Source organism: Saimiri boliviensis, chromosome 20 (assembly GCF_048565385.1).
Source record: "Saimiri boliviensis isolate mSaiBol1 chromosome 20, mSaiBol1.pri, whole genome shotgun sequence".
Classification (NCBI taxonomy): domain Eukaryota; kingdom Metazoa; phylum Chordata; class Mammalia; order Primates; family Cebidae; genus Saimiri; species Saimiri boliviensis.
In genome coordinates this window covers 5,514,661-5,541,540 of record NC_133468.1, presented here as the reverse complement: position 1 = coordinate 5,541,540, position 26,880 = coordinate 5,514,661, and the positions used below count along the sequence as shown (strand labels likewise).

The 26,880-nt window shown below is 42.3% G+C and overlaps 1 protein-coding gene across 9 annotated transcripts in view; it reads left to right on the top strand.

The window, feature by feature from the left end:
* MAPK9 (mitogen-activated protein kinase 9) overlaps positions 1–26,880 on the top strand; it is a 54,996-nt gene that overhangs the window by 22,686 nt on the left and 5,430 nt on the right. For 5 of the 9 annotated variants that reach the window (XM_039460426.2, XM_039460432.2, XM_039460429.2 and 2 more), the window contains 8 exons: positions 361–490; positions 4,373–4,431; positions 8,071–8,209; positions 17,375–17,540; positions 19,026–19,097; positions 23,483–23,665; positions 24,804–24,928; positions 25,972–26,035. In XM_039460426.2, coding sequence (XP_039316360.1) covers positions 361–490; positions 4,373–4,431; positions 8,071–8,209; positions 17,375–17,540; positions 19,026–19,097; positions 23,483–23,665; positions 24,804–24,928; positions 25,972–26,035 — 938 coding nt within the window. Of the gene's footprint in view, positions 1–360; positions 491–1,679; positions 1,784–4,372; positions 4,432–8,070; positions 8,210–17,374; positions 17,541–18,610; positions 18,683–19,025; positions 19,098–23,482; positions 23,666–24,803; positions 24,929–25,971; positions 26,036–26,880 lie in introns of those variants that run through there. The other 4 variants (XM_039460428.2, XM_039460433.2, XM_039460431.2 and 1 more) reach the window with 2 other exon arrangements.

The window sequence follows — 26,880 nt, the reverse complement described above, 5'->3', positions numbered from 1 at the left end:
ACTTTTTTCCCAACTTCTTGTCATCTTTAAACTGAAGATTTTATTTCTTGACTGGTTTTATGTACTCTATATTAAATTGCCTGGTTTTGAATGTAATCTAAACTCTGAAAACTTGGTGTATGAAGGATTGCTGAACCCCATCTTAACTGTCACTGAAATGTGTCTCTGTAAAGGACTTAGTCCATCCTGTAGTCTCAGCCAACTCACTCTGCTCTTCATATGTGCAAGTACTTTGAATGGAAATAAGCAGATTTTTCCTTGTTACTTATTAAAAAGATAATGTATTCAGTGTACATTCTGGCATTGCTATATTATCCAAAACCATTCTAATGGACTGTGTATTATGTTTCCTAATTCTAGTGCTGCATTTGATACAGTTCTTGGGATAAATGTTGCAGTCAAGAAACTAAGCCGTCCTTTTCAGAATCAAACTCATGCAAAGAGAGCTTATCGTGAACTTGTCCTCTTAAAATGTGTCAATCACAAAAATGTAAGTTATGTATATATTTTGTCTGCGTACTTTCATAATTGTCAATAATGTGATAATCTTCAGGGTCTTCGGGAGATAATATTGAGTTCAGACCTAGGATAAACTAAGGGTAAAAGTGGCTATTAACATATTTTTTTATTGATAAAATTCTTTTTTTTTTTTTTTTGTGAGACGGAGTTTCGCTCTTGTTACCCAGGCTGGAGTGCAATGGCGCGATCTCAGCTCACCGCAACCTCCGCCTCCTGGGTTCAGGCAATTCTCCTGCCTCAGCCTCCTGAGTAGCTGGGATTACGGGCACACGCCACCATGCCCAGCTAATTTTTTGTATTTTTAGTAGAGACGGGGTTTCACCATGTTAACCAGGATGGTCTCGATCTCTTGACCTCGTGATCCACCCGCCTTGGCCTCCCAAAGTGCTGGGATTACAGGCTTGAGCCACCGCGCCCGGCTATTGATAAAATTCTTAATAAACATTGAGGAAATTAAAGCTAGAAAGAGACATCATTATGGTGCATAGAAATTTAGATCGCTCAACTAAAGTAGGAGTATCAGTTGATGTTCTGTTTCTATAAAATAAGAGCAGTATTGACCTATCAGATTGAGAAACAACTAAATATTTTGTGGAAAGATGTTCTATAAGTAGCATTTTACCTTGTATATAACATCTCAGTCTCAAATACATATTATTAGATGATGTTAACATTTAGAGTAGCTATTGCTCCAAAGAAATCAAAGAACACTAAATTTTAAGGAGAAATGTTTCTAGAAAATGAAGTTGTGCTCAGTCAAGCACATTGAAGCACATTGTATGTTCTTCTAGTGCTAACTGAGCATTACCTTGATAACTTTGCCACGTTATACAATTATAAAATGTTAAATCTGGAAGGAGCTTTGGGTTTTTTTGTTGTTGTTTTTTTGTTTAGTTTTGTTTTGTTTTGTTGAGACAGGGTCTCATTCTGTTACCTAGGCTGTGATTCTCCCACCTAAGCCTCCCAAGTAGCTGAGATTATAGGCATATGCCACCATGCTTGGCTAATTTTTAAATTTTTTTATAGACGTGGGGTCTTACCATGTTGCCCAGCCTGGTCTTAAACTCCTGAGCTTCCTTTTGAGCCTGTGCCTTGAGTTGGTTTTAATTTATTTCTCTAATGCATGCTTTATTTTACTTATGTATTTAAAATTTTTTCAGGTTACAAAAAATATATATTATTTTTGAAAATTCAAACAATATATTTTTAAAAAGCAAAAACTCCTGAATACCACCACCCACACATTACTAGCATTAACAATTTGGTGAGTATTCTTATGCATATGTGTGTACAAGTACATAAACAAGATTAATCGTGTTATTCTTCATCCTGCTTTTCTCCTGACGCAACATTGATAGACCTCATATACTTTAATGAATATAGATATAAGCCAGTTTTTAAATGACTGCCTGGCGCAGATGCACAATAATTTATTTAAGAGACTGCCAGCCTCCTGCTATTGGATAGATTGTTTTGTTTCTCACTATTATAAGCAGTGCTGCAATGAACATTCTTATTCCCGAATTTTTGCACATTTGTCCAGATGAATTTCTTGGCCAACACTGCTGGGTCAGAGTATGCACACTTCTGGTTGAATATATACTGACAAATTGATCTGAAGAAAGACTGTTAGTTTGATATTTTCATTAAGAATATCTGAGAACCTGGGCACGTTGACTTCCATCTGTAATCCCAGCTACTTGTGGGGCTGAGGCAGGAAGGTCACTTGAAGCCAGGAGTTTAAGGCACACCTGGGCAACAAAACAAGACCCCATCTCTTAAAAAAAAAAGTATTGGCCAGGCGTGGTGGCTCACTCCTGTAATCCCAGCAGTTTGGGAGGCCGAGGTGGATGGATCACCTGAGCTTAGGAGTTTGAGAGCAGCCTGGCCAAAGTAGTGAAACCCTGTCTCTACTAAAAATACAAAAATTAGCTGGGCATGATGGCAGGTGCCTGTAATCCCAGGTACTTAGGAGGCTGAGGCAGAAGAATCGCTTGAACCTGGGAGGTGGAGGTTTCAGTCAGCCGAGATGGCGCCATTGCACTCCAACCTGGGCATCAAGAGCGAAATTCCATCTCAAAAAAAAACAACCACCACAGTATCTGAGAATGTCTTTTACTTCAGAATCCCCCAGCACTACATACTGATTTGTTTTTGTTTTGTTTTACTTTTGTCAATTTGATAGATGATAAATGATACTTTATTTTTATTTGTGAGGTTTTCATTTTTTTGTAATTAAATTTTTATGGCCTTTGTCCATTTTTCTTTTGGACTTCTGGTCTCTTATGCATTTGTAGGAGGGTTTTTAAAAATATTAAAACTATTGCTCTTTACTTTTTTTTCCCATTTGACATTATTTATGTTGTTGACCTACTGATTTTTTATCACCTATTTTTTGTTTGTTTGTTTGTTTGAGATGGAGTCTTACTCTGTTGCCCAGGTTGGAGTGTAGTAGCGCAATCTCAGCTCACTGCAACCTCCGCCTCCTGGGTTCACACAATTCTCCTGTCTCAGCCTCCCAAGTAGCTGGGACTACAGGCACATGCCACCATGCCCAGCTACTTTTTGTATTTTTATTAGAGATGGGGTTTCACCGTGTTAGCCAGGATGGTCTCGATCTCCTGACCTCGTGATCGAGGTCTCTCTCACCTGCCTCTGCCTCCCAAAGTTCTGGGATTACAGGCGTGAGCCATGTACCTGGCCTTTTTGTTTGTTTTAATGCTATCTGATCTCTTAGGTTTCCTGTCATGTTTAGGAAAGGTTTTTCTACACCAGGATTATATAAATGTTTATCTATATTCTGATGTTTTATCATTTCATGTTTTCGATTTAAAACTTTGTTCCATTTTGAGTTTATCTTGGTATAAAGATTGAAATTGGATGCAGTTTCATTTTCGTCCTAGTTAATTACCCCAATCCTGTATACTGGATAATTCATCTTTCTCTCAGTCATCTGAAATAACTGAGGTTATGTGTTTGATGCCTAAGCCATTGGACTCGCTGTTTACATCATGGGGTCCGTTACTACACTGCTATAAAGAAATACCCGAGACTGGATAATTTATGAAGGAAAGAGGTTTAATTGACTCATAGTTCTGCATGGCTGGGAAGACCTCAGGAAACTTAATCATGTTAGAAGACAAAAGGGAGGCAGACACCTTCTTCACAAGGCGTCGGGAGAGAGAAAAGTAAGGAGCAAAGTGGGAAGTGCTCCTTATAAAACCATCAACTCTCATGAGAAATTCACTATCACAAGAACAGCATGGGGGAAACTGCCCCCATGAACCAGTCACCTCCCGCCAGGTCTCTCCCTAGACATGTAGGGATTATGGGGATTACCATTCAAGATGAGATTTGGATGGGGACACCCAAACCATGTCAGGGTGCCAGGATGGAGGCCTGCAGCAGGATCAGCTCTTTAACCCTCTTTAAGTAAAAATATGATGCCATGAGGCCTTTCACTTTATCATGCCAAAAATATGAGCTTAGCCTTCATATTTCAAAACTTTGTAGAAATTTTTACATAATATTTAAGTTTTCAGAGTTAACACACTCTTTTATTTAGTGTTTTTTCATCCATAACTTCTACTTTTTTATGTTCAAAAATACATGATGTGTTTAAATTCTGTAATAAGTTACTAGGGACACATAAAAATGATTTGATTAAAAGTACATCTTTCCTTTAATTGATGTTTAACTTTTTAAAATGCTATGTAATTGGTAAAAGCAGTAATCATTACTGAATTCTGCTGTGATTTTTTCCCCCGTTTTAGTACATTAAAATATTAAACCTAATTTTTGTAATCAAGTAGTCATCTGACATATTGAAGTATAATTAATTTTCTCTTTTCAGATAATTAGTTTGTTAAATGTGTTTACACCACAAAAAACTCTAGAAGAATTTCAAGATGTGTAAGTATCATTTTTATTCAGTAATGCACTGTACATCAAAGAATGAACATCTAGAAAAGACAGTAACTGCTTTTTATACTTAGGAAATGTAGGTGGCAATACATTTTTGTGACATAATAGATAACTTTCTCTGTTGCAGAAAAATATTTAGAAAATTTGATGGTAATATTGAGTTATTTGTGCCTCATTGGTTATCATCTTCGAAACAGATAAAGGATGACTGGAAAGAATTCTTCAGAGCAGACAAGGATCACTAATGTCACTGCTGTGTTTTGCTGAATTATAAAATGTTTTTCTCAAGTCCCTCATAGCCAGGATTTTAGGGTTCAGGTGTTTGTGAGTGTTATTTGAAATGATGAGGTCACTAATTTTATTTAAGATTCTGTATTTGGGCCAGGAGCAGTGGTTCATGCCTGTAATCCCAGCACTTTGGGAGGCCAAGGCAGGCAGATCACTTGGGAGTTCAAGACCAGTCTGGCCAATGTGGTGAAACCCTGTCTCTGCTAAAAATACAAAATTTAACCAAGTCTGGTGGCACATACCTGTAATCCCAGCTACTGGGGAAGCTAAGGCAGGAGAATCGCTTGAACCCGGGAGGCAGAGGTTGCCCTGAGCCAAGATTGTGCCATTGTACTACAGTCTGGGGCAAGAAGCAAGATTCTGTCTCAAAAAAAAAAAAAAAAATGTATTTGGCCGGTCTCGGTGGCTCGCGCCTGTAATCCCAGCACTTTGGGAGGCTAACGCAAGCGGATCACCTGAGATCACAGGAGTTTGAGACCCGCCTGACCAACATGGAGAAACTCAGTCTCCACTAAAAATATAAAATTAGCTGGGCATGGTGGCGCATGCCTATAATCCCAGCTACTGGGAAGGGTGAGGCAGGAGAATCTCTTGAACCTGGGAGGTGGAGGTTGCGATGAGCTGAGATCGTGCCATTGAACTCCAACCTGGGCAACAAGAGTGAAACTCTACTAAAAAAAAAAAAAGGATTCTGCATTTCCAGAATCTTAAGTAGAATCATCTTTCTAACAGTGAAATGAAATATTAATCTTTTGAGAGGCATAATGTCCAACTTCATCCTAAATTTGTTGGTGTGTTCAGTCATTAACAAATATCTGAGTGCCCCCTGTGTGCTGGGCACTCTCTTGGACTTGCCATGCTTGGCTTCCCTGGAGCCTGTCAAGGAAGATAGATAGCCAACATGATAAATGAGGAAAGTGAGTATTCCATTAAAATGTGCTAAGTGTTGTGTACAAAGTGCCAGCCTTGGTCAGGAGATCAAAAGTGCTGGGGGTTGCGCTTCAGGCTGCAGTTTTAAATAAGGTGGCTGGGGAAAGGCCTCTGTGAGTTGGTGACATGTGAAGAAAGCCTTGAAGGAGTTAAAGAAGTTGGGGACACAACAGATACTAGTATCTATACAAAACATACAAGTATCTTATTCTCCTACAGATACTTGGGGACAGGTAGAATGGAGATAGAAGGAACAGATAGGGCTCAGGACAGCCGTGGATGCCAGCCTGGTGTTTTCCAAGACCATCAAGAAGTAGCATGGCTTGAGAGGAGGGAGCAGGGGAAGAGAAGAGGGTGGACACTGTAGGGCCTCTAGGCCCTTGTAAGGAGATCTTTGGCTGTAAGGCAAGTCAGAGTAAGTCTTAGCAGAGCAGTGAACTCACCTGCCTTCTGCTTTAAAAGCATAACTCTGGCTTCTGAGTTGGTAACCCACTGTAAGGGGTGGGGACACAAAATACCAGTTACTGCTATTGCATCAGTTCTGGTAAGGGATTATGGAGGGTCCGTTTGGACCAGAGGGGTAACAGTAAGGGTACGAGGGAAAGAGATTGGATGCTGAAATGGTTCTAAAATAGAGCCACAGTATTAGCTGATAGATAAGATGTGCGGTATAAGAGAGAGGAACTGAGAATGACACCTAGATTTTTGGCTTGAGCACATGAAGGATGAAGGAGCTCTCAACTGAGATGAGGAAGGCTGTGAGAAGAGCAAACTGGGTTGGGGGCGGGATCAGTTCAGTTTTGGACATGGCTTCAAGATGCTTGTTGGACATCAAGGCGGAATTGGAAATAGGCAGGCATTGAGCCTGGAGTTCAGGAGATAGGTCTGAGTTGAAGGTAGGCGTTTAGGAGCTGATGGCCTATGACTGAGATCACCAAGGAGACATGAGTATGGTTAGAGAAGAGAAGAGGGTCACAGACCAGTCACTAGACATTTTGACAGCAAGAAGTTGGAGATAGGACAGGGCAGGACCAGCTAGGCTTGTAGGACTGGCCAGTGGATTTAGCAGCGTGGAAGCTGTCAGTGGCCTTGAGGAGAACAGTTTCAGTAGAATGGCAGCTGCACAAACCTGATCCAAGTGTGATTAAGAAAAAAATGGGAGAAGCCTGGTTGTGATAGGTCACGCCTATAATCCCAACATTTTGGAAGGCCCAAGAGGGTTGGATCACTTGAGGTCAGGAGTTCCAGACCAGCCTGGGCAACATGATGAAACCCTGTTTCTACCAAAAATACAAAAATTAGCCAGGCATGGTGGCTGATTTTTTTTTTTTCTCTTGTGTTTAGTTTTCAGTTCTGGGAGTCAGAGGCATGAGAATGCCTTGAACCTGGGAGGTGGAGGTCGCAGTGTGCTGAGGTCACGCCACTGTACTCCAGCCTGGGCAACAGAGTGAGACCCTGTTTCAAAAGAAAATTTTTAAAAATGGGGCGAGTGGAGGCCGGGTCTGGTGGCTCATGCCTGTGGTCCCAGCACTTTGGGAGGCTGAGGCAGGTGGATCATGAGGTCAAGAGTTGGAGACCAGCCTGGCCAATCTGGTGAAACCCTGTCTCTACTAAAAATACAAAAATTAGCCAGGTGTGGTAGCATGCACCTGTAGTCCCAGCTACTCAGGAGGCTGAGGCAGGAGAATCGCTTGAACCTGGGAGGTGGAGGTTGCAGTGAGCCAAGTGCCAAGATGCGCCACTCACTCCAGCCTGGGTGACAGCAAGACTCTGTCTCAAAAAAAGGCGGGGCGGGAGAAGAATTGAAGATAGCACATGAGACACCTCTTTGGAAGTTTTGCTTGCAAAGGGTGCAAAAAATAGGGGAATTGGGGGGTGAGGCCAAGTGTTCTTTCTGTTGTTGTTTTATGATCATTTTTAAATATACATATATGTAATACACACACACACACACGTAGTAGAGAGCAGTTTAGAGTCACAGCAAAATTGAGCGGGAGGTACAGAGTTCCAGTCTGTCCCCTGCCCCATATATGCAGACTCTCCCCTATTATCAGCATTTCCCAACAGAGGGTACATGTGTTATGGTTGATGAACCATATGAACTTGGTAACAGCATGGTCGTAGGCTGGTAAGAAGGATTTCAGTAGCAAAAAATGTAAGAAGTAGAAAAATTTGTGTGTTTGAGATTCTATTTACTACGCTATAAATTTTTTTTTTTAATTTTTAGCTTGTAAGACATTAAGTTTGTTAGTGTATATTATTTGGAAAATTTTTAGAAAGTTGCATTGTACCAAGTTATCTTTACTTTAGCCAGTGCAGTGATTAGATAGTAAGTTATTGTTTCATCAAATTTAGTCATAAAGGAACTTTGGATGCTATTCAAATACATAATGACCTTTTCTTCCTCAGGTATTTGGTTATGGAATTAATGGATGCTAACTTATGTCAGGTTATTCACATGGAGTTGGATCATGAAAGAATGTCCTATCTTCTTTACCAGATGCTTTGTGGTATTAAACATCTGCATTCAGCTGGTATAATTCATAGAGTAAGTAGTAATCTATGAATTTTATTTTTAAAAACAATCACTTGGTTGTCATCATCCTTTACATACAAAATAACATTTAAAAAAATTGTTGGTGTTGACAATCCAAATAAATGATGGAATCATGTTGTGTTTTAAGAGGGTCATTCTAGGAAGCGTCTGTGGAGCTGCGTGACCTGTCAGGCTACGTAAGCTGCTGTGGACACAGCCTGAGTGAGCTGCCACTCTCAGTCAGATACTGTGCAAGAATACATTTTTTTTTTTAAACTTTTCATTTTAAAGTAAAATTTAGAGAAAAATTGTAAGAATAGGATGGAGAACTTCCAACTACCATCTATCTACATTCACCTTTTTTTTTTTTTTTTTTTTTTGCCATATTTGAAATCCCATTTTTAATGAGCAAGGACAGGCCAAGCAGTCAGTGAGACCACTGCTTAAGAACTCTCTTTCTTAAATCATGACCCAAATATCTATTTCTCTTATCCTAAAATTCTGCCGTGCCAGCTTCACTGCATCACTGGTGGGAGTGGCCTAGCCCTGCACTGCAAGGGTTCAGAGAGGGCCTGTGGGCTTGGCAGAGGCTGGGATTTGAATGACAGTGTGACTGTACTGTCAGGAAAAAAACATTTAATAAACTAGGGAACCATGATATAATTCTCTCTAAGCTAATTTTACAAGTGTTTGTTAGTTTTTGACTTGTACAGCTATGTAAGCGGACTATCATCATAAAGTTTTTTTTAAAAAGGGTAAAATAGGCCGGGCGCGGTGGCTCAAGCCTGTAATCCCAGCACTTTGGGAGGCCGAGGCGGGTGGATCACGAGGTCGAGAGATCGAGACCATCCTGGTCAACATGGTGAAACCCCGTCTCTACTAAAAATATAAAACATTAGCTGGGCGTGGTGGCGCGTGCCTGTAATCCCAGCTACTCAGGAGGCTGAGGCAGGAGAATTGCCTGAGCCCAGGAGGCAGAGGTTGCGGTGAGCCGAGATCGCGCCATTGCACTCCAGCCTGGGTAACAAGAGCGAAACTCCGTCTCAAAAAAAAAAAAAAAAAAAAAAAGGTAAAATAGACTAGAGGCAGAGATAATATAATTTTATCGGAAATAGAGATTCTTAGTATTCCCAGAATTATTACTATACTAATTATATTGACAGATTGCCGTTAAATGTTATGTTCCTTAAATACGACAGCAAAAGGTCCTATTTTTGCTGAACTGAAATCTGTGTGGGGAAGAAACTAGTGAGAGACAAGAACAGTGGAGCCTGTTATTACAGAAATGAGCAGATAGGTTTTAGATGGTGGAGTGGTATTAATTTTTTCAGATCTCTTATGTCAGGAAAGATTTGTTCCATCACAGCTGGTGAAGTCCTCCCTTCGGGACAGAGCCTACTGACCCACAGAGGGCAGGCTTGCCTCCTTTCAAGTCTCAGGTCTGTGGCCCAACGTCAGCATCAGGGATAGCTCTTGTCCTCCCGGGTCTAGCTGACAGCCTCCCATCTGCCATCCAGTGTACTGTTAGTTGAAATATAATTTTTGCTGCCACCAGGTGGCCAGTTAAAATAATATGTTGGCAACTTTGCTTTAAAAATAGTAACACTAGACTTCTGAATTAAAAGTAAAGGTTTTCTGATATAATATTCTATTTTTTTTCCTGAAATTTCCACAGACCTTTATATAATTTAAGGCACTCTTAATATCTCTTAAATACATTTTATTAAATTCATGCTTTAGAATGATTTCCCAGATTATTAGTCTTACTACATTAGGCCTTATACATTTTATAAGGGGAAATGGTTTGCCTGACTTGTTCCCTCTTGGGCCCTGAGGTAAGCGAGAAACAGTGGCCTCCTGTCACTGGGGACCTTGTGAGAGCTGCAGCTTCAGACTAGTAGGTCCCTGCCGCCTCTGTCAGATGAGGCCAAAAGAAGCATTTGGTATGCCCAGCACAAGCTTTAGAAACCTAAGAAACCTTCAGAAAATTACCCCATTGCCATCCCTGCCTCCTCCTCACCACTTCTCACCCGCCCGGCATCTTGCTGCATCCTCCCTGTCACCTTGTTCCCTCCTGCTTCCCACATCCATGGGTCTGCCAGGCTCTCCCTGAATCTGTGTCCATGTGGGAGCGTGATGCACGCTCACTGTGGGGAAGTTCCAAACATTGCACATGTGTATAAAGGAAAGGAGGAAACCCCCTCTTGCCTCCTGCCCCCTCCATCCCACCCCTGCCCACATCCCAGAAGGGGAGGAGCCCTAAGTTAACTGTTCTGTGTGGAATGCACCCATCGTTTGTCCCATCTGTAGTGCCATGCACAGAGATAGACACACTTTTAATTTTGCTTATTAAAATGGTTTAATGCAAAACATAAATTTTAAGTATTTGAAAGATAAAGTTTTGCCCATATCTCACCAAATAATATACTTTACTTTATATAATTCAAAACACTAAAAGTACCCCAGCCTTCTGTCAGCACCTGGAGATGGCCAGCGAGGGCACGCTGGTGCATGTCTTACCTCACTCTGCATGGCATCTCTCTGTTTACTGATGTTAACACCAACATACCTGTACTTAATGTCCTTTTGAACTTTTATTCTTCAAAGACAGGATCATCTTGTATATAACTGTGTAGCAACTTGTCGAACAAGTATCTTGGTTTGTTTATTTTTATCAAGGATCAAATAGTTCTGTAAATATTTATGAAAAACAGATTCTGCCACCTCCTCCCTTATTTATCTCTCCCTAGAAGCAAACTCCTTCAGTTCATTTAGCTGATTATTTTGGGTATCATTTTCATATTGAAATAATATGCTTAGCTCTCTCTTCATTGATCTTTTCTCAGTTTGGGGCATAAGATGCTGATTTAGCCTCTTACCAACCCAGCCCTCACCCTCAGCCTTCCCCAGCCTCCTCCTGGGCTAGCTGATGTGATGGTGTGTTTAGCTCATTGCATCGTCATGATCATATAAATGCTTTGCACAGCAGACCTTCCACTTTCACCTTTTGGTTCCTGGAGTTAACAAACACTTATCTTTTATTTGTTTGAGATTTTTGTTTGTTTGTTTTAGGGGGGTAGTGTTTTATGTTCTTGTTGCTAATTGAAATCTAACTCTTCCATCAGGCATCTAAATCTCTCAGTGCATGGAGATGTCTTGGGCATTTCATTAGTTTTGTCTTCTCAGGAACCTTTCCTGCAGCCCTGTTCTCTTCTGTACTGGCTGCCCCTGCACCTGCTTGGAGGGGCTGTCCTGGGTCTCCCTTGGTGTTTTTCTGGGGGTTTCCTTTTTCTCCCTCGCATGTAGGATTCCCTGCTTGCCATCCTTGTCTCTCAGATTACTCCCTTGTTTTGGTGGGACACATCCTCCAAAAGCTTCCTAAAAATGGCACGGGGAAGAAATTTTTTGAGGCCTTAAATGTCTGAAACTTTATTCTGCCCTCTCACATGATGAGTAGTGTGGTTGTGTGTAGATTCTTAGTTACAGATCAGTTGCGCTCAGAATGGCGGATGCAGTGCTTGGATCTAGCATGGCTCAAGAGTGCCCTAGTGACATCTGATGACTGACCTTTTTTCAGTGCTCTGGTTTTGGGTTTTGGTTTGGTTTTATCTCTGGAAACTTTAAAACTCAATTATTTATTCCTTGATTCTAAAATATTTTGATGTATGCCTTGATATGGACATTTTTTCATTAATTTTGCTGGGCACTTGGCCTTTAGCCTGGAAGCATATGTTGTAGTGGTCTGAGAAATTTATGTTGTTTGTTTCAGAATGTGCTCTTAACTCTGTTCTTTATTGTTTTTCTCTGATGCATGAGTTAACTGGCACTCATTTACTCTTTGTTTGTTTGTTTTGAGATGGAGTCTTGCTCTTATTGCCCAGGCTGGAGTGCAGTGGTGCGATCTGGGCTCATCACAGCCTTTGCCTCCTGGGTTCAAGTGATTCTCCTTCCTCAGCCTCCTGAGTAGCTTGGATTACAGGTGCCCGCCACCACACCCAGCACATTTTTTGTATTTTTAGTAGAGACAGTGTTTTACTATATTGGTCAGGCTAGTCGTGAACTCCTGACCTCAGGTGAACCACCCGCCTCAGCCTCCCAAAGTGCTGGGATTACAGGCGTGAGTCACTGCACCCAGCCTCATTTACTCTTAAAAGTTCCTTTTTACAGCATTCTGTTCTTGTTGCATGGATGTACTATCATCTCTGAGGATAAACTGTTGTCAAAAGGTTTTATTATTCCCTGCATTGTCTTTTCTCTACCCAGAGTTTCTTTTTTAGGGTGTTAGGTCCCTCCCTGTCAGATGCAAGGCTTTCCCCAAATGTCTGGTTGGATCATGTTTAAGATTGAAGCATTAGGCCAGGCGCAGTGGTTCACACTTGTAATCCCAGCACTTTGGGAGGCCGAGGCAGGTGGATTGCCTGAGGTCAGGAGTTTGAGACCAGCCTGGCCAACATGGTGAAACCCTGTCTCTACTAAAAATACAAAAATTAGTTGGGTATGGTGGCAGGCGCCTGTAATTACACCTACTCGGCAGGAGAATCACTTGAACCCAGGAGGCAGAGGTTGCAGTAAGCCAAGATCATGCCATTGCACTCCAGCCTGGGCAACAAGAGTGAGACTTGGCTCAAAAAAGAAAGAATGAAAGAAAGAAAGATTGATACATTAAAGGCTGACTGGAAGTGCTGAGAGGATGGGTGGATTGTTAAAGAATGGGTATCTCTTGGGTCACAGGCAGCCGCAGGTGTTGCTTTGGGCACCATTTAGTTTCTCTGGAAAAGACCCCTCCAGTCCCTTGGTGAAGAGATGTAAGCCTGGCTGATGGAGTACAGGGCCATGGGGTGGGGCTGGGCTTCTCACATGGAAGAGCACAGACTCACTGAGCAGCCCTGAACCAAACAGGCTTCATCATACCTTCTCTATTGGTATCCACAGGTCTGTGCATGCTGCACCTGTGGCCCTAGATGCTGGGCATCAGTTTCTCTGCATAAAGGGCCAGCAGGAGTGAGGAAGGAGTGGAGCCTCACTTCTGAGATGGAGGTGGGAATCTGGGGCATCTACCTGCTCCATACCTGGACTTTTAATAAAAAGAAAACTCTTCAGAGTGCTGCTCTTGCCTCGTTCCACCTCCACAGCACCTGTAGGTCACTTGCTGAGCCTTTCCTGAGTGTCATGGTTGAAATTGCCTTGCCGTGGCCATTTGTGGAGGTTGGCATTCCCTTCACTCTGCCATAGCATTTGATGTGGCCCTGCAGCTTCCTATCCCCATACAGTGGGGGCTTTTCGTGGGCAGTGTCAGCATGCCATAGTGGGTTAGACAGGCAAAGGACTGGATGGGAGGAGGCCTATGTGAGAAGGAAGGGGGAGCAGCTGGAGGAGGCAGTGAATGCCAGTAAAACACAGTGCAGTCCTGGCCCCTCAGAGGGCTGGTCCAGACTGAGGTGCAGCTCTGAGGGCCTCCAGTGCCACACAGGAACAGGCCTACCTCAGCACCCCTGCCAGCCCAGACCCTGGATGAGGGCTCTGTGGGAGGTGTGCCCTGGCAGGGACAGAGGATGGGTGCCAACACTGCACTGGGCCATCTGTCACTCTTATTCTTGTGACGGGAGACTAAGGAGCGTGTTTCTCTGGCCCCCACAGTCCACCCTGGCTGCCTCAGGTCCACTTCTCCACATAGGTGGAGAATGGCTTTCCTGTGGCACCCATGGTTCTCTCTTCCTCAGGGGAAATCTGAAAGACAGGTTAGTGGGACACTCTGTAGTCCCCGTCACTGTGGTCTCTCTGCTGGCCCTCTCCCTTACGCTTTCCTGTTATTCATACCCTCAGCTCTCACATTGGCAGGGCTCTGGCTTACCTGGTATGTGTCCCAGACCTTCATTCCTAAGCCATCTGCATCTAGTGGCTCTCAGTGGGCCACAGGGTCTCAGGTCACCCAGTGAGCATCTCCCCAATCCTCAGTGTGTGGCAGGAGCGGATGTCCTTGGCAGTTGGAGTAACACCCACATGAGTTCTTTGGCCTGTGAGTAAGAGTCATCGCAATGGGAAGGCCTGAAACTGCCCCCAAGATAGTAAATCAAAACAAGATCACACCCTGCAGGGCTGGAGGTGGGTGGAGGAGATTGGTGCCACCATGGAAGCCTCAGGGGAGTGACAGCAGTGGTTTCTCTTGTATCCCAGTCTAACTCACTAGTCCAGCCCTTGAAGAAACTTCATGGATTCTGGTGAATGACTCTAGACAGCCACAGGCTTACTGCACTGGCAGTCCTGGCTGCAGCTGCTGTGCGGGTCGAGGTGCAGTTGCTGGAGCAGATTAAAAAGGCCTCAGGTCCAGCATGTTGATTGGACAAATGCACCCTCCACCCTGATCAGAAGAGAGGCCCAAACAGCACCCATACTCATGCAGGCTGGAAGTGCGGATCTCTTACAGCTTTGTTCTAAGCCTTTGCTAATGTTCCCATCCTTCCGTAACAACGGCCAGAAGAGAACTGGCCCCATAAACCCCACAAGTGAAGGAGCCATGACAGTGCTTGGGGTCTTCAGGTTTCAGTGTCCACTTAGAGCTATGTCTATTCATCTTCAGAATGCCTGGCTATTCTCTTTCCCCAGTAGAAGACTGCAGGTACCTGTGAGGAAGGACCAGAGAAGGTCAGACAGTGGACATCTGTCATGATGTGCTCCCTCCTGGAATACCTCTCAAGTAGTGGGTCTGGATCCTGGAGTCAAACAGGCAGTGGAGGAGGCCAGCATCTGCCCCATTTGTGCTATGGGTGCCCTCACTGCTGCCCATAGGGCAGCGTTGGGCTTCAGGCTCTTTGGGAGCCCAGCCCCAATCCAGGCATCACTTGGATCTTGGCATTTCTCATTTTCTTTGTTGTGGGTGATTTGCAAGACTTGAAGGGACAGTACTGTGTTTCCTCTTTTTGTCCCGAAATTGAAGCGAGGTTTTGGGAAGCTGCCTCAGGTTGTATTTTGGGGGTGACTGGAGAGGGTCCCAGGGTACGGGGAGAGCTCTAGGAGCCCTGTGACCTCCATAGCCACCTCCCCACTGGCCGCACAGAGCACCCACACAAGCTTGGGATTTTATCATCATGGTCTTCCAGCAGATGGCAGTGAAGTGTGCTTTTCTAACCAAATCAGTATGTGATGTCAGTTTTTTGACAGATGGCAGTGTCTTCAGATAAGCGTATTTTCTGGCACACTAGGGTTCACAGAGCTGGCAGGCATCCTGTGGAGATGGTTCCGCTGCTGCTTCTGTCCTTGCTAGAACTAGGCTGTCCTTGTCTTCCTTGCTCCTGCAGCTGTGCTGTTAGTTCTGGGTGAACTGGGCTTCAGGGCCTGCTGGCTAGTGAAGTGTGTGCATTTCACACCTCAGAAATCAGCCTGCTGGAGAGAAAGTACCCACTGCACACCCGCTGTGGCCTGAGAAGGTGCCTCTTTCTGCCTCTCCCGCCATCACTGAGGCTGCTTGCTTTCCATGGCTGCCACACAATAGATTAAAAATGGGCATTCATTTTGAGTTTTTAAAAAAGATTTTTGTGAGATTGGACATTATTTTATCTGTTAGTAATTTGCGTTCTAAAGTGCTCGTTCTTAACATATTGTTTGATTTTTAAAAAAGGAGACGAGAAGCAAATTGGTTTATTTGGTCTTAGCTCCATGACCGAGTCCTCACAGCGGAGAGTCCCTGGTTGAACTTGGGCTGCCTCTCCCCTGGCTTTCCTTCATGCCGAACAGCAGCCCAGCTTCTTTCTCTAAGGCCTCCCTGGGAACTGGGGGTGTCTGCACAGTACCCTGAGGTGGAATGGAGGGGTTAGGGGCTTCTTTTGGGGGCCAGATAGAGATTGTCACTGCATTTTTAAACATTATATATTTATAGTTTAAATTTTACAGAATCTAGGAAGCCTAGAAATAGAGCATTTAGCAGCATTGAAATGTAATTGTAACTGTTATAAATATTCAAATGGCTTCCTGCTTGCCCTGATAACAGTTCCACAGCCTTCACTGAGGCATACCTGCAACCCCCTTGTGGCCCATCAGTTGGGATGTCTTAAAGTCAGGTGCTAGGCAGTTTTATGGAACCTGAAACCCCCCATGTAAAGTATCCTCAGGCTTTACCCTGTGTTGGTGGCTTGGCAATTTGACATTGCAGGTACACATTTTATACTCTTATAAAAGAATGGATGTAAGTTGTTGACAAGTCGCAGTTTCTAGAGTGAGTTTGCAGGCTGAAATCCCCAGGCAAAAGTCAAATTCCTGAGTCCTAAGGAAGGAGGCTAGGGTGGCGGATCAGCAGGAAGAACGTCCCTTAGTTACAAGGGAAGAGGTTGCAGAAGTTGTGTTAAGGCTTTCCGAGTGGGGTGGAATAGGATGCATGTCTTCATTCAGTGTACACTATCCAAGTGGTGGGGTGAGAAGACTTGAGGTGGATGATCATGGAATTGCTCTTCCAAGGAGAGAAAGAGCCATGGGAAGATTCCAGGGTTAGAGGATTCTAGGCCTGTGCTGTCCAGTATGGCAGCCACCAACCACAGGAAGCTGTAGAGTACTCAGGATGTGGCCATGCTGCAGTTGTCAAATACGTACTGGACTTCAAAGCCTCAGTACCAAAAAGAATATAAAATATCTCAAGGTTTTTCTGATACTGATTATATTTTGAAATGATAATATGGATATATTGGGTTAAATAAAATATTAAAATTAATTTCACCTATTTCTGTTCACACTGTTGAACATGGTTACTAGAAAATGTAAATTATACACATAGTTCACAATATATGGCATTGTCTGCGTAACAGCACTGCCCTAGACTGACAGTTAGCATGAGGACCTTAGCAGAAGAGAATCAGAGTATTGGGGAACTGAAGTCCAGGCGTGGAGGACGGGACATGTGGATGCATGGACGGAGGGTAGACAGGGTTGCCTGAGGGCCTGCAAGGCCACAGAAAAGACAAAGGAAGGCCATGAAGGTTTTCACTGGGGGTAAGGGGTACCATCTGACCTCTTTAGACTGATTTGTTCTAGTTTCAATTTCAGAGTAAGATTTTTCAAAATTGTTCCCAAATCCCAGAGTTCAGTTTACTCCCTATACTCTCACACTGGCTTCACAGACCCTTACGGATATGAAGCAGTTTATTTAGCATGCTCCGTTCTTTTTACTGATTTAAACTATTTCTTTCCTAGGATTTGAAGCCTAGCAACATTGTTGTGAAATCAGACTGCACCCTGAAGATCCTTGACTTTGGCCTGGCACGGACAGCATGCACTAACTTTATGATGACTCCTTATGTGGTGACGCGGTACTACCGAGCACCTGAAGTCATCCTGGGTATGGGCTACAAAGAGAATGGTGAGCACATCTGGGACTGGAAGAGGCTGGGATGTTTAGAAATCGCTCTAGTGGTGGTCCTGAGTTTTTTCTCTTTCCTTTGAACCATATGGTGTAGACCGTGGGGACTGTTACATATAGAATAGCGTGATCCAGAGATAATAAATAATTGTGGTTTTCCATTGGATAAAATCATTCTCTTTTAAAATTTTGCTTTTAAAATTAGTATTTTGAACTTTTTATCAACATTTAATCTACCTATAACCAAGTGTGCAGACCCTGCGTGTGCAGTTCAGCTGATACAAGCACACCTACAGGACCAGCAGCTCTGGCCCTCCCACAGCCCCTCCTCCTCGCAACCCTCGAAGCTGGCCAATCTGATCTCCAGCACCATGGATTGGCTTTTCTTGTTGGTTTTCTTATATAAATGGATTAATATACGTTTTCTTTCATGTAAAATTGGTATCTTTTTACATCAAAATTTAGCTTATTCTAGCAATATCAGAGCTCTTTGAAACTTGGCTTTTAGCAAATTAAAAATAACTAAATCACACTTCCTTTTTTTAATTATTATTGTTAACAAATATTTGTTAACAAAAAAGACTGAAAGTTTACTCAGGTCATCTGAAACAAGTTTTACTCCAGGTTTATCTTGCTGCATTGTGGCATGTGTTCCCACCGAGAGGCACAGCTTCATGTGCTTCCTGTAGAAGGGAGAGAAAACTAGATCCCCTGTTCACTTCTCCCCTCTGCCCACCAGCAGAGCACTTAGAGGGCTCTGCTGTCTCTCTGAGGCCAGAGGGACCAGCATGGCCTCACAGATGAGGGTGGGAAGTCTGGACCCCTATAGCAGGGTCACACCTGCAGTCCTGCAAGCCAGCCACTATGTGCTGCCTGTTCCCCCACTGAATGCTGCTGCCCTTCTGATAGGGCAGTCTAGAAAATGATCTGCTCATTTGGTGCAGTGTCAACAGTGCACAAAAACTCCTGCTGGCAAGCTGGTGACATTTACTGGGTTTGTCTCTGGGAGGGGGTTTGGAGAAAAGAGATGCGGGACTGTAGCTGGTTTTTAATCCCCTGGTGTTTGGTAGTGGACATCTGGTCTGTCGGGTGCATCATGGCAGAAATGGTCCTCCATAAAGTCCTGTTCCCAGGAAGAGACTGTATCCTTCACAGGGGACCTGACACTTGGCCATGGAGGCTGGGGGCAGGGTGGGCATGTGACCCTGAAAAGCTTTGTGTTCACAGGCACTTCTTGTTTCTGGTTTTTTGTTTGTTTGTTTTAAGCTCTAAAGTATTGGACTCTTTGGCACTAAAACCTCAGATTGCTACAAACTGAAGGCTAAAATAGAGGTCAGCAATCATTCATATTGTGTAAAAAGTTCACCCTTAGCTAGCAATTTATTTTTCCATATTTGTGTGTTTAGTGCACTGTTAGAATTCCTTTTCCTCACCTTTGTTTTGCTCATGGCACTTCATAATTTTATCATTTCATTTTATTTTCAGTTGATATCTGGTCAGTGGGTTGCATCATGGGAGAGCTGGTGAAAGGTTGTGTGATATTCCAAGGCACTGACCGTATCCTTCCCCGCGACCTTGGCCCCGCCATGCTTTCCATAATGTCTCAGGCGGCGCGACCACCTGCTTACACAAGCGCTCACGAGGACAATATCGTAATCCACTCCAGACTGTGTTCTAAGGGGGGCTTTATTATATTTGTTAATTAGTGTCACACAGCTGTCAATTTTATACTTTATTTTTAACTTGACTACCTGTAACAATTTTGAGACTTAGAGTTAAGTTAAACCAATTATATTAGCTCTTAATTTTATCAAAAATAGCTGGACGTATAGAAGAAATTATTTACTCTTTGATAAGTATATTCTGATATTTAAATGAAAATATTGTATTATTTAGTTTATTCCATTAATTTAACTAGGAAAGACACTAGCTAAATTTAATAGGCTAGTGTGCTTGTGTGCTTTAATTAAATACTATTTTGTTAGTTATTGCTATGCATTGAAATACTTTTCCCCAAAGTAAGAACTGAAGCACATTACAAAGGACCTAAGTGAAAGAGATTAAAATGAAAATTTTGTGAGGAACAATATGTTAAACTTTCTTGTTTGTTACTGCGCTGACATTTTGTAGAATTTTTTAAAAACAAATCTGTCTGGTGGGTTATTTTGTGACACGCTGGGGAAGTTGAAATACATGTAAAATGAAAAAAATGAACTCATGCTGTAGTCAGCAAATCATATTAGAGATACAGCAGAAAGGAGAATAACCACTCTTATCATTAAAATAGCCTTCTTTCCTCATTTGCCATTCTTCCATCCTTAGTATTTTTTACCCTAACATGGTTCTTCACATCTTCCCTTTTTCATTTGTGTTCTAACCACTTAGTTTTTCATTAGTCTTTGACTTTGTTTTCATTATGAAAGTTTAAATTGGTTTCCATCCTTAGGCAGATTGATAGTTGCTTTTAAGGAAATCAAGCTCAGTAGTCAGTGTTTGTATGTATTTTAGGAAAGTAATTTCAGATTTTAATAATTTTATCAGGATGGTCTCCTTATAATATAAATTCTTCACAACACAGACTTGGAATGAAGATGTTTTTATATCTCTCATTTACCTTTCTTTACATTTTTATATATCATAGATTATATGTCAAGTTAAATATAGTATTTTATTTGTTCTAGTAAATTTTCTAGCAGTTTCCATAGCCTTAACTCAGATTCACTTGTTTCAACCTACAAATAAGGAAGTCTTTATTTTGCAAGTTAACGTAATTAAAAAGGGAAAAGTTGAGGAATCAAAGGCTAATAATTTAGAAGTATCTACTTAATGTTCAGTTTGTCTCAATTCTTACTCATTTTGTGCCATTCCTCGCTTTATTAAGAAATGTTTTCTTCAAAAAGTACAAAAATGAAAAATGTGAGTACATTTTGGTGCATTTTAGTAAGTAACTTAAAATTCCTGCTTTATATATTAACATTAATGTCATTCATTAATGGTATTATAAGGTCACCTAATGTTATTCCCAAAAGTCACACTGCGTTTAACATTATTTTCTAAAGAAAATTTTGCCAACTCTTTAAAATATTAGATTGAAATTTGGGAGATAGAAAAAAGTTGCAGAAATCCAACTGAGGGTCTCAGAGATTTGCTTTACATTTGTGAGCTGGGGTAAAAAAGGAATTCCTGTCCCTGCCCTGACCTGTGAGAAAGAGAAAGCTTTCATCAGACCACCTTGGGCCCCAGCTCAGACTCCTCCCCTTGCCAGCCATGCATCCTCGAGAAATTCAGGGCCTCTCTGAACCTTGGTTTCCCCTTCTGTAAAATGGGAGACCTGTGGTTTGCCTGCAGCATCACAAGAGTTAGACAACAAAGTCCACTGGGCTTGCCAGAATTATCTTTTCCCTTCCCCTGTCCCTCTTAATCTGTCCCCTGTCCCTCTCATCTGTAGGATGCTGGGGTGGGGGCCTCTCAGGGCATCTGTGGGTCTTCTCTCACAACTGGTTTAGTTTCTAGTCCTTTATCATTAACCCAGCAGACATTTCTCTTGCCTGCCCATTTCTGGGTGACTAATCTGACTTAGGTGCAAAGAGCCTCCCCCTAGCTGCTGAATTAAGGGTGGTTCATCAAGGCAGGGCAGAGCAAGAGACCAGAGCAGAGGCTGCCATCATCCAGAGGAGAGGCAGAGGCCCCCAGCAGGCTTGTAGGGGTGTGTCCAGGGAGATAGGCTTGTACTCTGTATCTGCTTTGACGCTGGACCCTTCAAGGAGCCTTGCTAGGGTTTGGAGATGTCTGTTAGACAATGGAACTCGGGAGCCATGTCTGGGATAGAGAGATCGAAGTGGATGTCATCCGTCAGTAGCCTTGAAGCCTCAAAACTGGTAGCGAGCGCTTGCAGGAGAGGAAGAGACAAGGAGCCAGGACTTAGCCCTCTTGAGGTTGAAGGAGAAAAGGAATAGGAAAGGAAATGGAGAAGGCACCCCAGTGACCCCTCCTCCTAGAGACCGTGACTGAGGGAGGCTCATTAACATGAGGTGAAGACAGAGGATTGGCTGCTGGGCCTTGTGATGGCTGCTGGCAGCCATGATGGGCATAGCATTTATGGAGTGGAGAGAGGAAAGCCTGATGGGAATATGTTTGAAGAAAATGAGAGGCTGGGAATTACAGTATAGGCAGGTCTTTGTGGAAGTTTTGCTGCAAATAGGAATAAGAAATGGAGTGATAGCTAGTGGGGGGCAAAAGAAAGCAGCTGCTCTTTACATAGGAGAAAACCCCGTCATTTATGAATGGTGATGGAATGTACTGGTAGAGTGCAACATGTTGATGATGTCAGAGAAGGAAGAGTTGAGGAAGCTCATCTTTGAGTAAGCACTAGGGTGAGGGTCTAGAGCTGGGCAGGCTTGGTGTAGCGGAGTGCGCAGATGGTTGCTATGTTGCAAATGGCACACAGATGCTGGGGAGTCTGTGGGAGTGAGTATGCGGAAGAGGTATGGAAAGTATAAGGCGGGCCCGGTGCGGTGGCTCACGCCTATAATCACAGCACTTTGGGAGGCCAAGGTAGGCGGATCACTTGAAGCCAGGAGTTAAGCGAGACCAGCCTGGCCAACATGGTGAAACCCTGGTCTCTACTAAAAATACAAAAATTCGCTGGGCGTGGTGGCAGGTGTCTATAGTCCCAGCTAATGGGAGGCTGAGGCACAATAATCACTTGAGCCTGGGAAGCGGAGTTTGCAGTGAGCCAAGATTGCACCACTGCACTCCAGCCTGGGCGACAGAGTGAGACTCTGTCTTTATTTATGTGTGTATATATATGTAAAATATATGTGTATGGAAGAAGGGAAAAGTATGAGACAGTTTTTACATTTTGGCTAAATAGGTAAATAAAATGTGGGCATACTTCCGATTTGACAGTATGTATGAAATAGGAGTAAGGAGAATTTGCTAGTAAATTGAATGTCAGAAACTCATTTCCCAAGCAGGTCTTTGGAAGTATAACATTTTGGAAGAACTGAGTTCATGTGCCTGTTCACTAGGTTATTTCATGGTGACGTAAGTTCATTTTTCTAAGACATGCCTCAGTGACCACTTTTTTAAGCTGCTGTTTATGCTGTTTTTTTTTTTTTCTGGCTTGCATTCTCTTCTGTGGTTGAGTACAGTTTCAGTATCACTTTCCTGCATGCAATCCCAGTTATCCCAAGCCTAACAAGTACCCTGGGAATAGGCAAAGCTGGTATTGTCTGCATAAGGAAATGGTCCCCCAAGGAAGCTTGACTTCCCCTGACACCCTGTGCAGAGTTGAGTCCGAAACCCAGGTCATGCACTTTGAAAGAAAATAAAATCCATTACCTAGGTATTGCAGCCAGGTCTGGGATACAGACCTGGCTATCCCAGACCTGGGATGGTTGGGAAGAGTCAATTCCAAATAAAACAATAGCATTTGAAAGCTGTCACTAGGTTCATTCTAAGCATAGTTGGTTGGTTCCCCAGCTGTAAACTGAGGAGATCAGATAGGTTCCTCCACAGGTTCCTCGAGATCCTCTGTTCTTTAGAGGGCTATGAATGAATCTAAGGTAGCGTTGATATGAAAACTGATTTCAATTTGCTTATGTAATGTTTATCTAATTTCATGTTTAATCATTTTTGCCATAGGTATTTTTAGTTATAAGATAAACTTTATTTTGAACTAGAGTGGGAAGGTGTATAGGCTTCATTATGTTGACTTAATAAACTGTGATCATAGTTTATAAAGATAGAGTGTTAAGAGTTTTAAAAAATAGCGTCATTTGGAAACCCAAACCTTATTTGAATATTATTTCAAAATTCTTTTGTTGATCCCAGTGGGGTGGCCTAGTTGATAGGTACAAATACTTTTCTTCAAATGCTGCTGCTGCATGTACTATGAATACAAGGCATTTCAGTTGTATTTTCCTCAAGAGACTCTTTAGATATCGATCAGTGGAATAAAGTTATTGAGCAGCTTGGAACACCATCAGCAGAGTTCATGAAGAAACTTCAGCCAACTGTGAGAAATTATGTAGAAAACAGACCAAAGTATCCTGGAATCAAATTCGAAGAACTCTTTCCAGATTGGATATTCCCATCGGAATCTGAACGAGACAAAATAAAAAGTAAAATATCCTTTTTTTCTTATGCTTGTTTTTGTAATTCAGGTGATGCTTTCACTCTTTCATGTTTATGTTCTAAAAACCTGTGAGCTTTCGGAGAGAAAGTCATTTTGGGCCAGAAGTCTGAGGTGTGAAGGTACTGAGGAGAGAAAGCTTAAAGGTCTAAGAGAAGCTTTATACTCTATAAGATGGCTTAATTGAAGCCTTTGACCAAAATAAAAATAAGCAAGTCAGTCTGAAATAACCTTATGTTACAGTTACAGCAGCTGGTATTCAAAAAGTTTTCAGATTAAAAAGAACACTTGACTGCAGATTCTAGAGTCAGAAGCCATGTGATAGTTATTTAATAAAAAAAGGTTCTCTTCCTTTTCTTCTGCACCCTTTATTACAATGTGATTTCTTAAGGACAAAGAAGCAATGTAGACAGAAATTTTATTCTGTCTACATTAAGGTAAACTGTGCCTTAATCAGAAAAGCCCCAGTCTTTCCTTTGCATATTCAGGTTGTGAACTTTAATTGCCAAAACCTAGGTGAGCCTTATATTTAACTAAGTTATTTAACTTGGTTTTTTTTTTTTTCGTAAATACCAGTCTGTGGATTTAAAAAAAAAAAAAAAAAATGTGTTGCCAACACTGTATACAGCTAAGCCAGCCAGAAGCATTCGTGAGTGTTTTATACTGTGGGGATGTGAGATTGTTGTGTGGTTTGAAAGTCTGTTCTAATTTCATTTTGATGTGACTTAGAGAAAATACTCACCCTTGCCTCTTGCCTGCACTCTGGGCATTGCCACCCTCAGCTCAGCAATTGCCACTTTCTTTGCTGTGGTTTCCCAGCCTTGGGCCCTGCCCAGATACTGGTCTGAGGTGCTCTTTCTCTTAATGCTGTGGGCCTAGGTTTCTCTTCCCCTCGCAGATCCAGAGATGTAAAACTACATTTGGAAATCTGGCTTGTCATGAAAGTGGCCACTTGACTTTTTCTTTAAAAGGTTTGGGTTCTATTCATCTTGAACCTATCAAACATTTCTCAAAATTAATATATCTTTGTTCTATATATGCTGTCATACTTAGTTCTTTATTGTATGATTCTCTTTTTTCATATTAACAGCATTAATTTATTAATATAATATTTGTTTTCACCCTAGCAAGTCAAGCCAGAGATCTGTTATCAAAAATGTTAGTGATTGATCCTGACAAGCGGATCTCTGTAGACGAAGCTCTGCGTCACCCATACATCACTGTTTGGTATGATCCTGCTGAAGCAGAAGCAGTGAGTATCTGTTTTGAAAAGATTGATATGTAGAGGCCAGGCTTGTATTTCCTTAGCTCTTTTCTGTTCATCCAGAGTGGCTATATACAGGTAGCAAGTTCTCCCTCTGGGGGCTCCCAGTTACAAAAAGGCCAAGTGTTGTCTGAGACCTGGGTCGCTTGTTCTTTTGCTGCTGGAGCTCCAGCTCACGAGTACCTTGGGAATGAACTTGCACTTTGGTGATATCATTGTCTCCATTTTGCAAATGCTGCTTTGTGCTCATAGTTTATTAAGGATCTGTTCTGTGCCATGGGCTTTGGTTGCATCCTCTTATTTAGGCCACTCAACCAGAGAGACTGAACAACTTGCTGAAAAATCACACGTCTGTATATCCTTCCCTAAAGGCATCATGCCTCCGGGTTCCCCTTCTGGAGTAACTCCACTCTGAGTTTGGGGCTCGTGTGCTTATTTCCGTATCAGCACTGGTGTGAGTGTGCTTTAGCTGTGAGGGAAATCACTGCATAGTAGCAGGCTTCTTTCACACCATTAGTGAAATACATGTTTACGTCATGGCCTGTGATCGTACCATCACTTAAACATTGTTTTATAGAAAAATAATCCAATTTATAAGCAGACTTTTGTAACAGTCCGTTTATGAGTTGGACACTGGGTTTGGGAGTTCTCCCATGAAGAAAATGTAAAATTGGTTCTAAGAAACAACAGGATCTTCCATAGCTGCCAGCCCAGCGCCTTGTCCATGATGGGTCTCTGGGAAACAGCCTGTGCTGATGAGTTTCTAATGACATCTGGGCAGATGCCTGTGTTTTGAGGTCAGGTGATTATTAAGAGGAACATAGTAACTCGTTTTTGGTTAAGTTTTTCGTAATTATTTTGGATCCTAAAGCTGATGTCACATGACAGAAATCTTTATTAAACCATGTGTTGAATTACACTAAATTCATATCATAAATAGACTAGAAGTCTTCCAAGTGATTCTACCTTTTTAAATACCTCATTGTTTTTTGAGGCATTACTGTTGACTTTGCATATGATTTAATTTTTAGCCACCACCTCAAATTTATGATGCCCAGTTGGAAGAAAGAGAACATGCAATTGAAGAATGGAAAGGTAAAGACAGAGCTTGTTTTGTTCTTCCTTGTGACGTTTCTTCCAGTCCTGTAAAGCAGAAACTTTACATTTTGTGACATTTCTCTTCAGGAAGGGGCAAAAAAAAAAAAAAACAAAAAACACAGTGCAGCCCACTTAGCCTCTTTCTCCCAGTGTCCAGTAGAAAAAGAACTTGAAGAGAACAGAATTAGAGAGACACATGTATGAATTTCTTACCATATGTTTCAAGAGGGAAAAATATTTTTTTCATGGCTTTTCACATATTAGTTTGTAAACTGAGCTTAGTAATTGTGTCACACATATGTTGATAACATGTTGCAAATTGTCAGGTGAGGCCAATTCCCTGGCTGCATGTTACCTATAGAATTCCCAGTATATGCAGAAATGGGGAGCCAGGGCTGGGGGGTCACGTGAACTTCTGCTTGTTCTTTTAAGCCATGTAGTTGTACATATGTTTTAAAATTCAGTTTGGGGGAAATTGCAGATTGAAAATGTACAGGTAGGTATTATTACCACTGTAAGATTAACCAAACAACCCACAATAAACTCTACCTATAATGAAAAGGATGAACTAACAATTTTTCATTAAAAAGCAGGATCAGTAGTAGCTGAGAACCACAGTCGGAGTGAGTCAACACTGATGATGGGTCCTGACCCAGGGCCGTCCTGGGATGTGGAAGTGCCAGTTACCTGTGTGCCCCTGCTTATCAAGACATGCACACAGCATGCTCATTGGGCTCAGTAAATGCTTGCAATGTGCTAATGTTAGTTCATGAATGCTGAAATTTTAGGAATCCCTAATAACTTACTTAGGTAATTAGTTTTTCTTACAAATGAAAGTTGAG